General features: G+C 31.8%; 1 protein-coding gene across 8 annotated transcripts in view; it reads right to left on the bottom strand.

Moving 5' to 3' along the window:
* Window positions 1-12,905, bottom strand: part of Ndae1 (Na[+]-driven anion exchanger 1) — a 50,398-nt gene that overhangs the window by 2,832 nt on the left and 34,661 nt on the right. For all 8 annotated transcript variants that reach the window (XR_001940751.1, XM_018541371.1, XM_018541377.1 and 5 more), the window contains 12 exons: window positions 12,285-12,388; window positions 11,514-11,699; window positions 8,798-9,004; window positions 8,143-8,555; window positions 7,741-7,906; window positions 7,364-7,522; window positions 6,601-6,750; window positions 6,112-6,387; window positions 5,566-5,955; window positions 4,317-4,424; window positions 3,727-3,861; window positions 93-274 (listed from right to left, as the gene is read on the bottom strand). Coding sequence is in view for 7 of the 8 variants with exons in the window: in XM_018541371.1 (XP_018396873.1) it covers window positions 93-274; window positions 3,727-3,861; window positions 4,317-4,424; window positions 5,566-5,955; window positions 6,112-6,387; window positions 6,601-6,750; window positions 7,364-7,522; window positions 7,741-7,906; window positions 8,143-8,555; window positions 8,798-9,004; window positions 11,514-11,699; window positions 12,285-12,388 (2,476 nt within the window). In the remaining variant the exon portion in view is untranslated. The remainder of the gene's footprint in view (window positions 1-92; window positions 275-3,726; window positions 3,862-4,316; window positions 4,425-5,565; window positions 5,956-6,111; window positions 6,388-6,600; window positions 6,751-7,363; window positions 7,523-7,740; window positions 7,907-8,142; window positions 8,556-8,797; window positions 9,005-11,513; window positions 11,700-12,284; window positions 12,389-12,905) is intronic.

Raw genomic sequence — 12,905 nt, 5'->3', positions numbered from 1 at the left:
TTTTACTCGAAAATTATCAAGATCATTGTTATTATTGTAAAAAATGTAACAATATACTAAAAATATTTAAAATTCTTCGAAATTCAACTTACTTGATTAGTGATTTTGATTGTTTCGTTTTTTCGTTGCCTTCATTGACTTGTTGCCAGATACCAGTTTTGTTCACCTCTTCACTGATATTGATACTCGCTAAAGGAATCTTCATGATGTTCCCATTAGCTAAAGAGATCTGAATGTTCTCCGGAGGTCCATATCCCATCGTTTCGTTTTGATCCTGCAGTACGAATGAAACAATAGTTTGAATCTCAATCTTGTTATGTGTGAAGAATTTCTATCAGGCCATGCATAAATTCAAGCGAACTTTGCGTTGCCTTCGAACTGCTGGGAAGCAGGTGAGACATGTTGCTTGCCAGCATATCTTTCAGTCGATCAATTATACGATAATTATACGAGGAAGTAATAACGATCAGTCAGGGGCGTCACGTAACACTATGAATAAATTTACAAGGGTGTGACTTGGCGTGTAGATAAGTCTAACAAAGAGAAGAATGCACAATAGAAAAATCAGTGCGACGAATTTGTGATGACGATAGAATTATATTAGTTTCGTGTCATTTTTTTTTTTTTTTAGGGAGAGGAAATAATTTTAATAAATATAACGATTCTGTTCACCTTGAGAGTTACGATCATAATTTGTATCAGTATTTTGTATTATTTTATCGATATATCAATTAATAATAATTGACATTGATATTTATATTTTGTGAGGAAGTATCAATATTTATGACAATACCAAATTAGAAACAAGTATAAACATGTAAAGGCACATTTTGATATTTTAACGTTTGCAAAACGTCTTTTCAATAGTTTGATGCTTGAACATCGTGCAATTATACTAATATGATATTGTTTTGGTTTTCAACTATAAGTGTAAGCTGTAATATATCCTTGCTTTGTAATTTTCAAAAAATTCACAACATGCTGTTATTGTATTTAATTTAGTGGCGCATGATTACTATTGAAACGCATATATCGCAATGTGCATCGTCGCGTTCATTCACCAAAAAGTCTCTCCGATTACAAACGGACGTAGGATGTTCGCTGAATCGTTTATTTGCGAAAAGAGCATGTCGACTATATGCGACGAAACTACGGACGTGCACTTATGGTGACGTACCGATGACAGGCGGAGGATTCGACGACTGGCGTATTTTTTCGTTTGTGATTTCCGTATTGATATCTCCGTGTTTGTCTGGCTCGTGTGTGATTTCTTTCAGTCGCTCTCTCATTTTCTCTCGCTGAATCGTCACTCTCCTCCGTGAGTCATGGTGTGCTTCCGCTCAGTTATTCTGTCTTTAATTGCATTGTTAACAACGAATGCACGCAATTGGCTGTTATACGGTGCATGCTTTACTTAATCACTCGCTCGCGTTAAGATAATTTTAAAAATATTATATTCCTTTTACTGGTATTACCGTACCGTATAAAAAAAATACACATAATAACGATTATATGCAGATCAAGTTTTAACTTATTTTTGTTTTCGTAAAATTACAATGAAAAATATTGTTTCTTTGTTGTTATTAATTTTTAGAACTCTATAATAAAAAAGAAATTAAGAAAGTGACAGTTAAATGGAAACTTTTTTTTATGACAAAGTTCAGCATAATAAATTTGTAATAGTACTTTTGCAGTTTAGCCGTTAAAAAGTTGCGATTCTTTTACAGTAAATTTAGTTTGTATTTTAATTACAGAATAAAATTAAATGTAGAATCTATAGGATCGAAGCAGAGCAATGCATTAAAAATGAGATTCATTTTATAATAAGGAAATTTAGCGTTAATTATCACGAAACCTTAAGCTTATTTTATTATTTTATATGTATAATTAACATAGTATATTTTATATTCTTTAGGATAATTCAAAATTTTGATATTTGAGTATTGTGGGAGATAAAGAGCTCTCAGGCAGACGAACGTGTAAATTATATGAGTCATTAATTGTGTTAGGAGATACTGGAATTATAAAGAAGTTTCGTGTGTTTCGAAACAATAATGTATTTTTACATGATAAGATACGTGAACTGCGTGTACGACGGCGCATTAATTAAATCGATACAAGAGTCTCGAATGATTCACAGAAAAGCAGATTAACGACACGGTGATATATTAAATGCAATAACACTTCGTTTCGCCAAGTCGCGAATATCAATTGCGATGTATCGATTGCTACTCGATGAATATCTTCGTTGATATCATTTGAATGATAGGCAACCTGCTTTCCGTTTAATTAACTAAGAGTATATTAAAAATTGGCAATGTTGCGAACATGTACTCTCCCATGGTGAACTGATCATGATTTTATTTCAAACAGCCCTTTGTTTACTGTAATGTTGGAATGTATAAATTATTTAGAAGAAGTGCTACATTAATTTATTCGAATGTACGAACAAAAACGATACAATATTGCTTACCTTGCAACAATAATTTACCTTAACTACCGTTAATAGTTTGCAATGTCGTGCTCGATATACACGACTATGCTTGTAACTATTATACTCGTAAGAGTATTATTCAATTATATTACGGCGTAACAACGAAAACTGCATTTGCTTATCTCTATCTTAAATTCGCCTAAGATTATGTAACCAATATATGTATATATAAACAAAGATAATTGTATATAATCCCATCAATGACATCACACATCAATGAAGACATCGATAAAAATTTATCGCGCGCGGTTCACCATTGAAGAATAATCTGGAAACTTGGAGCGAATTATTGCACAAAATAAAATTTCGGGTAGTCGTCGACGTGTTCGAAGCGCTCGCAAAAACAATCAACACATTACTCTAATTTCGCTACAACAACGATGCTATCGATAAAAACGTTTAAGATTGCGGTATCCAAAGGTTTACCGTATTCAAAAATTCAACAACGATTATATCATAACATTTACTTTAATACTGGTCGGTTAGTACACCACCTGGATTTGAGGATAAAAGTTGTTTGGCACATGTTCCAAGTGGAAGACGAGAGGATGGCTTTCAAGGCCGAGATTTGGTTCGTTAAAAAAATATGCCGCATAAATGCTCGAAACAACAATATATTATGTATTTTCTTAAAATGAGTAAATTTCAAGTCGTGTTTCAAAAAATTTCTACAGACTGTAAACAGTCTATGTGCGCGTTTTCAGAATGATTTTTTTATATGGTACCATTCTCGTCATCCTGTTTCAGGCGGTGAAACGTCATTTGCAAAAATAAAAAAATTCTTGACCGCAAAAAGGAGCAAAGTGTTTTTGCGACGAAATAGTAAAAAGTATGGGTTTTTTTGCGTAAAAATTATTGGTCCGTCCGTTTATTTATTTTTTTTTTTAAATTATTAAAGGCCAAGTTTGGCACTTCTTCTGTGATAATCTTAAATTATCCGGCGTATATATGTATAATTATGCGCTTTAAAGTAAATTATATTCTAGCCTCATATTCGGAGATCCTAAATCTTTATTCGAATTTGTTCCGCGCAGCGACAAAAAACTAATTCGTTTTAGCTGACATTCGTCCGATCACTCATCGTAGTATACATCGTTTCTTCTACAAAGGGCGGATTCTCCAAAGTCGGAGAGAGTTATGGTGACCACGGGGCGAGCGTTCGCCACGCGATCACCTTCTGTATGCTATTTGCGACAGGTGATGGCGTTTAATATTCGTGTCGCGGTGCTAACCTCGCCGTTCTCCAGCTTACGAAGATCATCGGCGTGTTTCTTGGTTGTTTCCGGCATTATGTCGTCGAGGATTTTCAGCTCGCGTTGCGTAAACATCAAATCCAGGGATTTACGTATACCAATCATTACCACGAGCTGTAAAGATTTATATTATAGATTACAAAGGTATAAAAATTTATATTAAGAATTATATCCTCGAAAATATGTCAATTGTATGCTTACTCCAAATATGTCAATTCTAAGATTAAAATTTTCAGCTTTATGATCACACACTACAATAACAGTTTAATATGTGCATTACGAAATGATATTATCGAGATATATACATATACCTGACTTTCTTGTCATAAAATGATGATCTTCTAAAAGACCAATAATTTAATTTACTTTATAAAATAATTTATTATTAGATAAAATGGTTAATTGATTTTTTGTAATAGTTATTTTGCAAATAAAAAGAATAGTATGTTTCCATTTAAATCGTAATTTTTCTGTTTATTAAACTTGAATCAATAATTTGAGAAAGTTACAATATTACTATTAAATTACGAATGACATACTAAGGGATCGTACTTGGATTAATTACTTACCATTAAAGGAAATAAAATAGAAGTATGACTAAAGGATTTTATGAGCCACAAACAGGCGAGGCAAGCAAGTTGAATCGCAGTGAACATGTGTACGCGTTTCAATGGAACCTAAAAACATGTATTTGCTTTAAATATTGGAATTAGAGCTTTTTTACAATAAGAATATAAATAGTTATTTATCATGTATTTTTGTATGCTTAACACGATTCTGTTAGCTATTAATTTTAAGAAAAATAAAATTAAAGAACCCAAAAACGATTTTATAGCAAATTTCTAAATTTTATTAATGCCACGCGAAAGTATCAAATTTCATTTCAAAATGTATTTTGTTTCGTGTCGATATAAGTCTTTGTTTTTTAAGATATAGCAATTTAAACAGAACTCTTTTCTAAGTAATATATTGAAAAGACATTTTATTCCGTGCATTTTTTTTATTCCATGCATTTTATTATATGCGTGAAATTTTACTACATTATGTGAAAAGTGCTTTTGTACTTACATAATGAATATAACGGAATGAAATGGATTTTATATTATAATATTTTTTGGTTTAGTATGATCCGATTATATTATATCAATATCTACAAAAATATTTACTTTTAACGTAATGCATGAATTAAGAATAAAATATCCTTTTCATGTATCATATAGAAAAGGAGCTATTTCCAAATTAAAAACGGAAAATCATACTGAAATGAAAAGAAATGCATTTCAAAGCTAAAAGTTGATACTTTTACTTAATATAACATGATATACATATTAAAAAAAATTTTGATAAAGCTACAATATCATAAAAATTTTTTAAATCATCATTTTTGTTTCATTGACGCTATTTTTCTCAAAATTAGGGTGCGTTCCGTTTCACGCATGATGTGCATAATGTATCATTTATTGTTGTTGCTAACTACATGTTAAACAAGGACAATTGGTGCATTATGCTCATCATGCAAAAAATGGAACGCACCTATGATGTAATAGTCAATGTTGATCAATGGACGATTTGATGTTCGGATAAAAATACTATTCACAATCGAAAATGACTATTCACAATCTTGTTGAAAAATATTGTTGGATAATGCATAATCAGATTAATAAGAATTATAAAAAAATTGTAAAAGCGGTTTTAAAATATTTTATTAAAGTTAATATTTTGTTAAAGATAATATATCTTAAAAGAAATATACAAATTTAGAATGAATGCGTTTTAACCTACTTTAAAGCTTTTCAAATATCGGAACTATTCGCATACCTGGCGAAGAAACATGTAGTCTGGTTGATATTTAACGGGCATCAACATTATTAGAATCCTATCGAAGAATTGAAGACCTTTTAGCGACGCGACACCCATATACAGGAAGACACCAAACAGCACCGGCATCGGTATGTTTCTTAGCATCGGTGTTAGGAGCACCGAGCACCCGATCATCAGGAAAATCAGTATGTGAGTAACTCTTTGTTCGCGGACACCTAGAAACTGCGGCTTCTCTCCCGGCGCGGCGCACTCGGATTCTAATTTCAATGAGTTCACGTGATTTATGGAGAGAACTGTCGCTGCGACAAACCACGGAAGTCCCATTACCGAGCATATCTCGATCAAGATCGCCAGCACAAAAAGATCTAGGTGGTACCCGCATCCTTTCTGGAAAAGTATTAAAAAGATCTTTGAGATAGAATTTATTATTGCTGTAATATTGTTGTTAATTATTCAGTGTATTCTTTTTTAATTTATTTCAAGTGATATATTTATTGACGAGAATAGATAGAGGCATAACTATACTGCATCGTAACTACTCACCTTTAACTTGTTTTCTTTTCTATTAACAATAACGGCCGTGATTTGCTGATCCATGAAGATCAATATAGTGCCCAATAAAGCAGGGAGGCATGCTCCGATAGCACTCCACCACGGATTCCCTTGAAAAGGCCAGATTATCCATCCTCGTCCTTCCAATGTTGGTTTGAACTCCGTTGGCACCTCTAATTTCGGTGTTGGAATACCCACGACATGATCCAACGTGCTCATAGAGAATATCGCGATTATTACTGCAAAATCGCTCACCACTTGCCTTACCTAAAGTAACATGGGAATATCAAGAAAGAAAATTGCTAAAATTGGTAAATGTGACAAAGATGAATTATTGAGTCCTTAATAAAAATAAAGATATGTTTATAATATATTTTTATAGAATATGTAACAGTTTTATAACTTCTTTGAGCTTTATATTTCCAATGAAGATGAAGCTGATCTTGTATCTTCTCCTTTAATTAAAGCATATGTTTTTACCTTTGAGGGAAAAAATAAAGCGTTCTTGAAATCTTTGAGCTCTATTGATAGTAAGAACGTGCCCATGAATAGGATAATTGACATAAGGAACACGTCGGGTACATAATGTGGTATGTTGCAGCCATCGCCCACCATAGTGCCATTGTAATTCTGTGAAAGAAGTAATAACGAATACGGCATCAAAGCAAGAGCAAATTAGATTGCTTAAAAGATCGTATTTTCTTGCAAATTTAAAAACACCTAGTAATCTACTTTGTACACAGGAACATGTAATTTCTCAAGAAGATGTAAGAAGAAGCGCATATGCGTTTGACTGCGATTGAGCATAACGAGACATTTGTGTGCCCTTTCCTTCTCATTCAAGATATCAAATAAAGTTATCAAGTGAGCTGATATTCAAATAAAATTTGCAATTTTTATTATGACATGAGGTTACATAAATAACTAAGATAAAAATTATTTTGATAATCTTATAATATAACTGAAGTGAGACCCGACTGCCTGCGTTGTTAATTGGCTAATTTAATATAAAATTTTCTGATCTTTTGGTTCAATGGAAAAATTTCAGTCGCTGTGCTTAGTGACTTATAGTTAATCGTAATATGATCAAACGGAACGCTCCGATATATTTAGTTATATTAATGCGCTTTAATGAAATTCAGATTTCGAGGTATATGTGGAACAGTCTATTGTTTTTAACAAATGAGCAAATGCTTAACTTGTCAAATATACTGTGATTTTACATTATTTTGAAAATTATTACCTCGCAAGTTGTTTTATCTAACATCGTCCAATTCATACTGTTATAACTGGATGGTAGACTGGTATTCGGAGGTTTGCACCAGCAATCGTAGCCCAATGTATCGTCAGGATAGGTATTTAAAGGATATTTCTTACCAATTGACAGCACATTTTCGATTGCCTAGAATATACTGATACACTTAATATATATAAGACGTTAAACAGATAACAATATAAAAAATATCATAAATACAATTTTCACTTTAATAATCGAATGCATTAATTTTTTATGATTAAATAATACGTTTTTCTTTAAAAACTTTTAATATTGAAGAATATAGAAATAATCGATAAGAAATAGTAAATCTCGCTGGATAAGCAATACGATTATTTTCATACCTTATAGATAAAAATGAAAGCAATAAGGGTGGCAAAATTTTCCTCCGTAAATCGAGTGATATAACAGACGCAAGCACTTGCGTCAAGAGCCACGAGAATCATCAAAATTACGGAGATCCATGTACCGATCCAGAAACGAAAAGACATGTAAGTCCAGTCGACCTTTCTGCAAGAATAACGATCTGATCAGATTATTTTGAAGAAAGAAGATGTTAATGGATAAGATTTCCTATTTTATGCGTTGATTGATAGTATCTTCTAAAATTACAATAAACAATGCTAATTATTATTAGTTATAGAAAGTAATAAACAATACTAATTTTATTTTTATTATTAGTTACAGAAAGTAATAAAAAATGCTATAGAAGTTAATTGAAATAGATTATCTATCAAGGCACTCACTTGCAGAATTCGTAGACAATCGTCTCGAAAACTAGAACTGGACCAGTGGAACCAAGTATAGTCAATGGCTGACCAGAGAAGAAGCCATATCCAATACCGCAAACGAAACCGGAAACTAGCGACTCCATAGCAGCCATATTTTTTCCGGTAGCTTCGCTGAGGAGGCCACCGAAAGTAATAATAGGTGATAAGCAGGCGAAATACAAGAAAATAAAAGACGCGACGCATTGAAGTGCAAGAGCATCCTTGAAATCAGAAAAGTAAAATGGACCTTTCCTTTTAACGTCGTTAATCAGACCGCCGAACAATCTACCGGTTCTTGAAAGGCCGGATTCCTCCCTTAGCTTTTGTTCATCAGCTTCCTCGTCGAACTCTTCCTTAGGCTTTTCCTCTTTGGGTCTCTTTCTGACTTCCTGAGGATATAAAATCCAGCTAAACTTGTATTTTTTAAAAATGGATGTCAAACTGATATAATTTTGATTATTTCAATTTTCGATATTATGGACACACGCAAGAAAGAATTTTTCTTATCACACGCTTTCGTCGCCGATAAAGATAGAGATTATTTTTATGCATTTAATTATGTAATGATCGTTGAGATCCAAAATCATAAAGATTCTATATCACTTCTTATTCCTGATAAGGCTATTCTCACCTGCGACGGTATAGCGGCTGGCGGTTCTATTCTGATTGCTGGATCCCACTCACCAGGTGGTAATACCGTCACGGCGTCTAGGAACTCGTCAATACCAGCTAAGAGATGATTTCTATTTTTCGCCTTGTAAGCCACATCGTGGAAGACTTCGTCGGACATCAAGGTCGCCATAGCTCGACCAATCTCGTGGAAACCCGAAATCCCGCCCTAAAGACGATCCATGTATGTGTGTATACATATATGTATAATGAAAAGTATTATAATTTTCTCGACATATATTGTTCAACATTTAGAAACTGGCCAATTTTATAAATCCTTATAGGTATGTGTATATATATTCGTGTATCGTTTGATATAATTTTAGTATCGTTATATATATTTTCTCCATCTCTTTTTAGATGTATATACTCTTTTTAATAATTTATTTTAAAATACCATCATAAAAAATAACGCATTAACAAGATTATTAATTATTGCATAATTTATTACGAAGAATTACTTAATACAAAATAACGTGAGTTGAAACGTTAGGGCTTTATAAAAACCTGAAGATACTATCAACCGCGTATAACGCGTGAAAATAACCAATATCCCTGTTTATCGATAAATAACTTTTGTCACAGAGATATTATATATAATACAATCTAAGAACTGATATGACGTAAATTCATTTTTACTCAAGAAAGAAAGACGTCATCAAAATTCGATTTAATGCGCTATTAGGTTTATCATTAATGCTCGGAACGGTTTCTCACATCTACGTGTGCAAAATTGAATAATTTATATAATTACAAGATTGTTATTAGGAGAATGATATTACTTTAATTTAAATTATTTTTATGTTTAATGTTCTTTAATATTATTTAATATTATTTTTAGTAACATTAATTAATATTTTATTTGAGCATTTGTACAATATCCTTTATACATATATTTTTTTATTATAAATTGTAGAAAAATTGTTAATAAAATGATATACATATATATATATATAAATTAACATTTTTTGTTCATGATTAGAAAAACAAAATTATTCAAATTTAAACCACAAACGTAGCTAATGAAAAGAACCATTCTAAAAAAATGATATTATTATATGTTAAAATACAAGCATGTTCAGTTCATAAGCTATTTTAAGCTTGCAATGGCGCATTTAAACCGCATTTGCGTGAAAAATAAATTACTTTACGTATAGGTTCCTAGTGATAATAATCAGCGGACACAAGCAGCATGCATGACTGCTTATTAAAGATTTAATTGCTTCACTATGGAAAAGATGGCCTTCTCGTGTCTTAAAGTGACATTTAAGTGTGCATACTGTATATAGTATACATATATATAGTCCATACACATAAATGTAAAATGAGAACCTTGAGCAAGTGCAGGTTTTAAGACAGTTCGGACTAGTTTGCTCCGTTTTTAGGTCTCACCTATTCGAGATTGATTGTGGTGAAAGATTGCCTGTGATAAGCCTTGATATAACTTTAATAGCCGAGTAGAGATATTGACTCGTGCAGATAATCGTCAATTTAATTTAAGAGAAAGTCGAAGAAATCGTTAATGGTTGCTATCGCACTAGAATATACGGCAATTTTATTTAATAGCTTTATATAGCAGAAAATTCTATTTGCATTACGTAATTTATTTATACGTTACGTTGATGTCTAGTAATCTAGTATTTTAAACGATATAAAGTTTTGGACTCGCGTGTACTGTACTTGTTCTGAACTTCTTTTGAACAAATAGTCTCTAAGGGAATCATCTGATACTTCCAAATTCATAGCGTTTCGAAGTAAATGAGTTAGAGTTTCAAAAGAGACAAAAATAGCAATAATTTTATTTTCTTTGCTATAGAAAGTTATTTTCATCACGAACTTCAGTTGAATTTAGTTTACATGACGCGTTCACAATTTATATGATTTGAAATAAAAAGAAAGAAGGTAGGTTATACTCATGATATATAATGATAAGAATCATAGTTATATTTATAATAAAAATATTTTAGTTAAAAAGTCAAAAAGAAGGGATATGTATATAAGATAAAGTAAATATTAATTTTCGATAGATTTTTAACGAAATCATAGATTTAATGTTATCTCAACTAGAGGTTGCGCGGGTAAACTTACAATTAGATTTATTATTCTGAAAAATATTTCTCAAATAAATTCCTTATAGATGAAATAAGTATTAGTATCGATAATATTATTTTGATTATTAATTTAATAATGTGATTTTATATTTTCAGATTTTGATAAAACTGTTTCCTATTGATAAAACTGTGTTTTGAGATCAAATAATAAACAGTCATATACTTTAAAAGGAAGAACATATATAAACATACATTATACAAAATTCACAAAATTTATTAGTAGATATAAAATCGCGTTGACTAAAAATATCATTTATTTATCTTATGTTACATATTTTACATATCAGTGACTGTTTATTTATTAAAAATTTTGCAGATTTTGTTGAAATTATATGGAATGTAAATTGGTTTTTAGTCTATTCATAGGTATATGAAATGTGCTGATTAAAATAAAGTGTATCATACGTATAGTAGTCTCTTTTCATCGCAGCACTTATAAATCTAGCTTCTAGCTAATGCGCGAACCTCAAAGAAATGATTCTTAAAGTAGGTCGAGATCATTATTCTCTCGCTTTTCATTCTTTTTTTGCATTTAATCTGATATCATAATCGTGATAGCGTTCTTACCATGGGTCCCAGGAGGACAAAAATGAATCTTGTCGGAACAGGAACTTCTGTCAAGTCCCCCATCATTCCAGCTTGGCTTAACCGGATGAATGCGGATAAAGTCTTGTCGAGGAAATCGACCTCACCTACGAGTATGTTGCTTGCCTCAGCGCCGGCAGGTATCTTCCTCATAAAGTGCGTATTACCCTAATGAGAAAGTGGAGTTGAAATTTCTTAGGTTAAGCTGTCCGTGATACGGAAAATCAATCTTGATATTAAAGGGAAAGAATTAGAATAAAGCCTCTTTACTAAAGAAATGTTAAAAAAAATTAAGCGATTCTCGTTGGTCTTTATATTAAAAATAGCAGAAGGTAATTGGTCAATTTATTTAAGCTCTCATAAATTGTGAGCTTTATTCTATCTTTATCACTAATTACATACGACAGAAAGATAGGATAAAGCTTATATAGCGCGTGAGCGTTAAAACTGGACGCGCAACCTATAATAATTATATTAAGCTTTCACGTACGCGCACGAAGCTAACATTATGTGTATACGAGTATCACACAGATTTACAACTTTTAATTATACAATATTTAATTCAATATTTCACAATAATCTAAAGATTATCATAATAATGATTTAATTATTATGATGATTTAAAGATTACAATTTAATTGTAAGTTAGATACTTTTTATAAATCTTCATCGTATTGCATAACTATTACGGTGACGTTACGCTAAATTAGGAAGATCTAATTTTTCAAGGATTTGAATAATGTATTTACGAACCCTGTGATTAGCGTCTCCGTTCTCTAAAGCGGAAGAGCTGTGATTTCTGCTGATGGACACGCTGCTGGGACTCCGATCCATGCCGTTGCTGCCTGGTTCTTGGCCTGAAAGAGATCTAGCTTACTACCTACTGCATTTTTACAAGCAGCCTGAGTAATAATCCCTGTCAATAGCATGCAACGAGGAAAATAATGGCTTTTTTTCGCCTGTGCGTCATTAATCCTCCAAAATGCACGCGAGACAGATTGCAATTTGTGCAGCTCGAATTTCACGCGCCACATCATTCGCACGAATTCATCTCTGCGATGGAACAACACGTTCCGCTTTAAGATAATTTGTCACAAGATAGAAAAGAGCAAATGCGTTCACAACAAAATCATTTATCAAATCTTCGCAGAAACTTATGAATTTTCTCGTGGTTGATTCAAGTAGTATGTTTGTAAAATAACAAGAAATCAGCTTAGAAAAGAAAATTTTCAAAAAAATCGTTCTTTTTAAACATAAACGTAAAATTTGCTCATAAATTCAAACCAAAACTTTTTATGGTAGAAATAACGTAAGTTTAGAACATACCAGAACACAGATCTTTAAAAAATTAAAATGCGGTAATAAAATTGTAAT

Source organism: Cyphomyrmex costatus, unplaced genomic scaffold (assembly GCF_001594065.2).
Source record: "Cyphomyrmex costatus isolate MS0001 unplaced genomic scaffold, Ccosl1.0 scaffold281, whole genome shotgun sequence".
NCBI lineage: Eukaryota > Metazoa > Arthropoda > Insecta > Hymenoptera > Formicidae > Cyphomyrmex > Cyphomyrmex costatus.
Note: the sequence above shows the minus strand (reverse complement) of the source record. Positions and strands in the feature narration are given on the sequence as shown.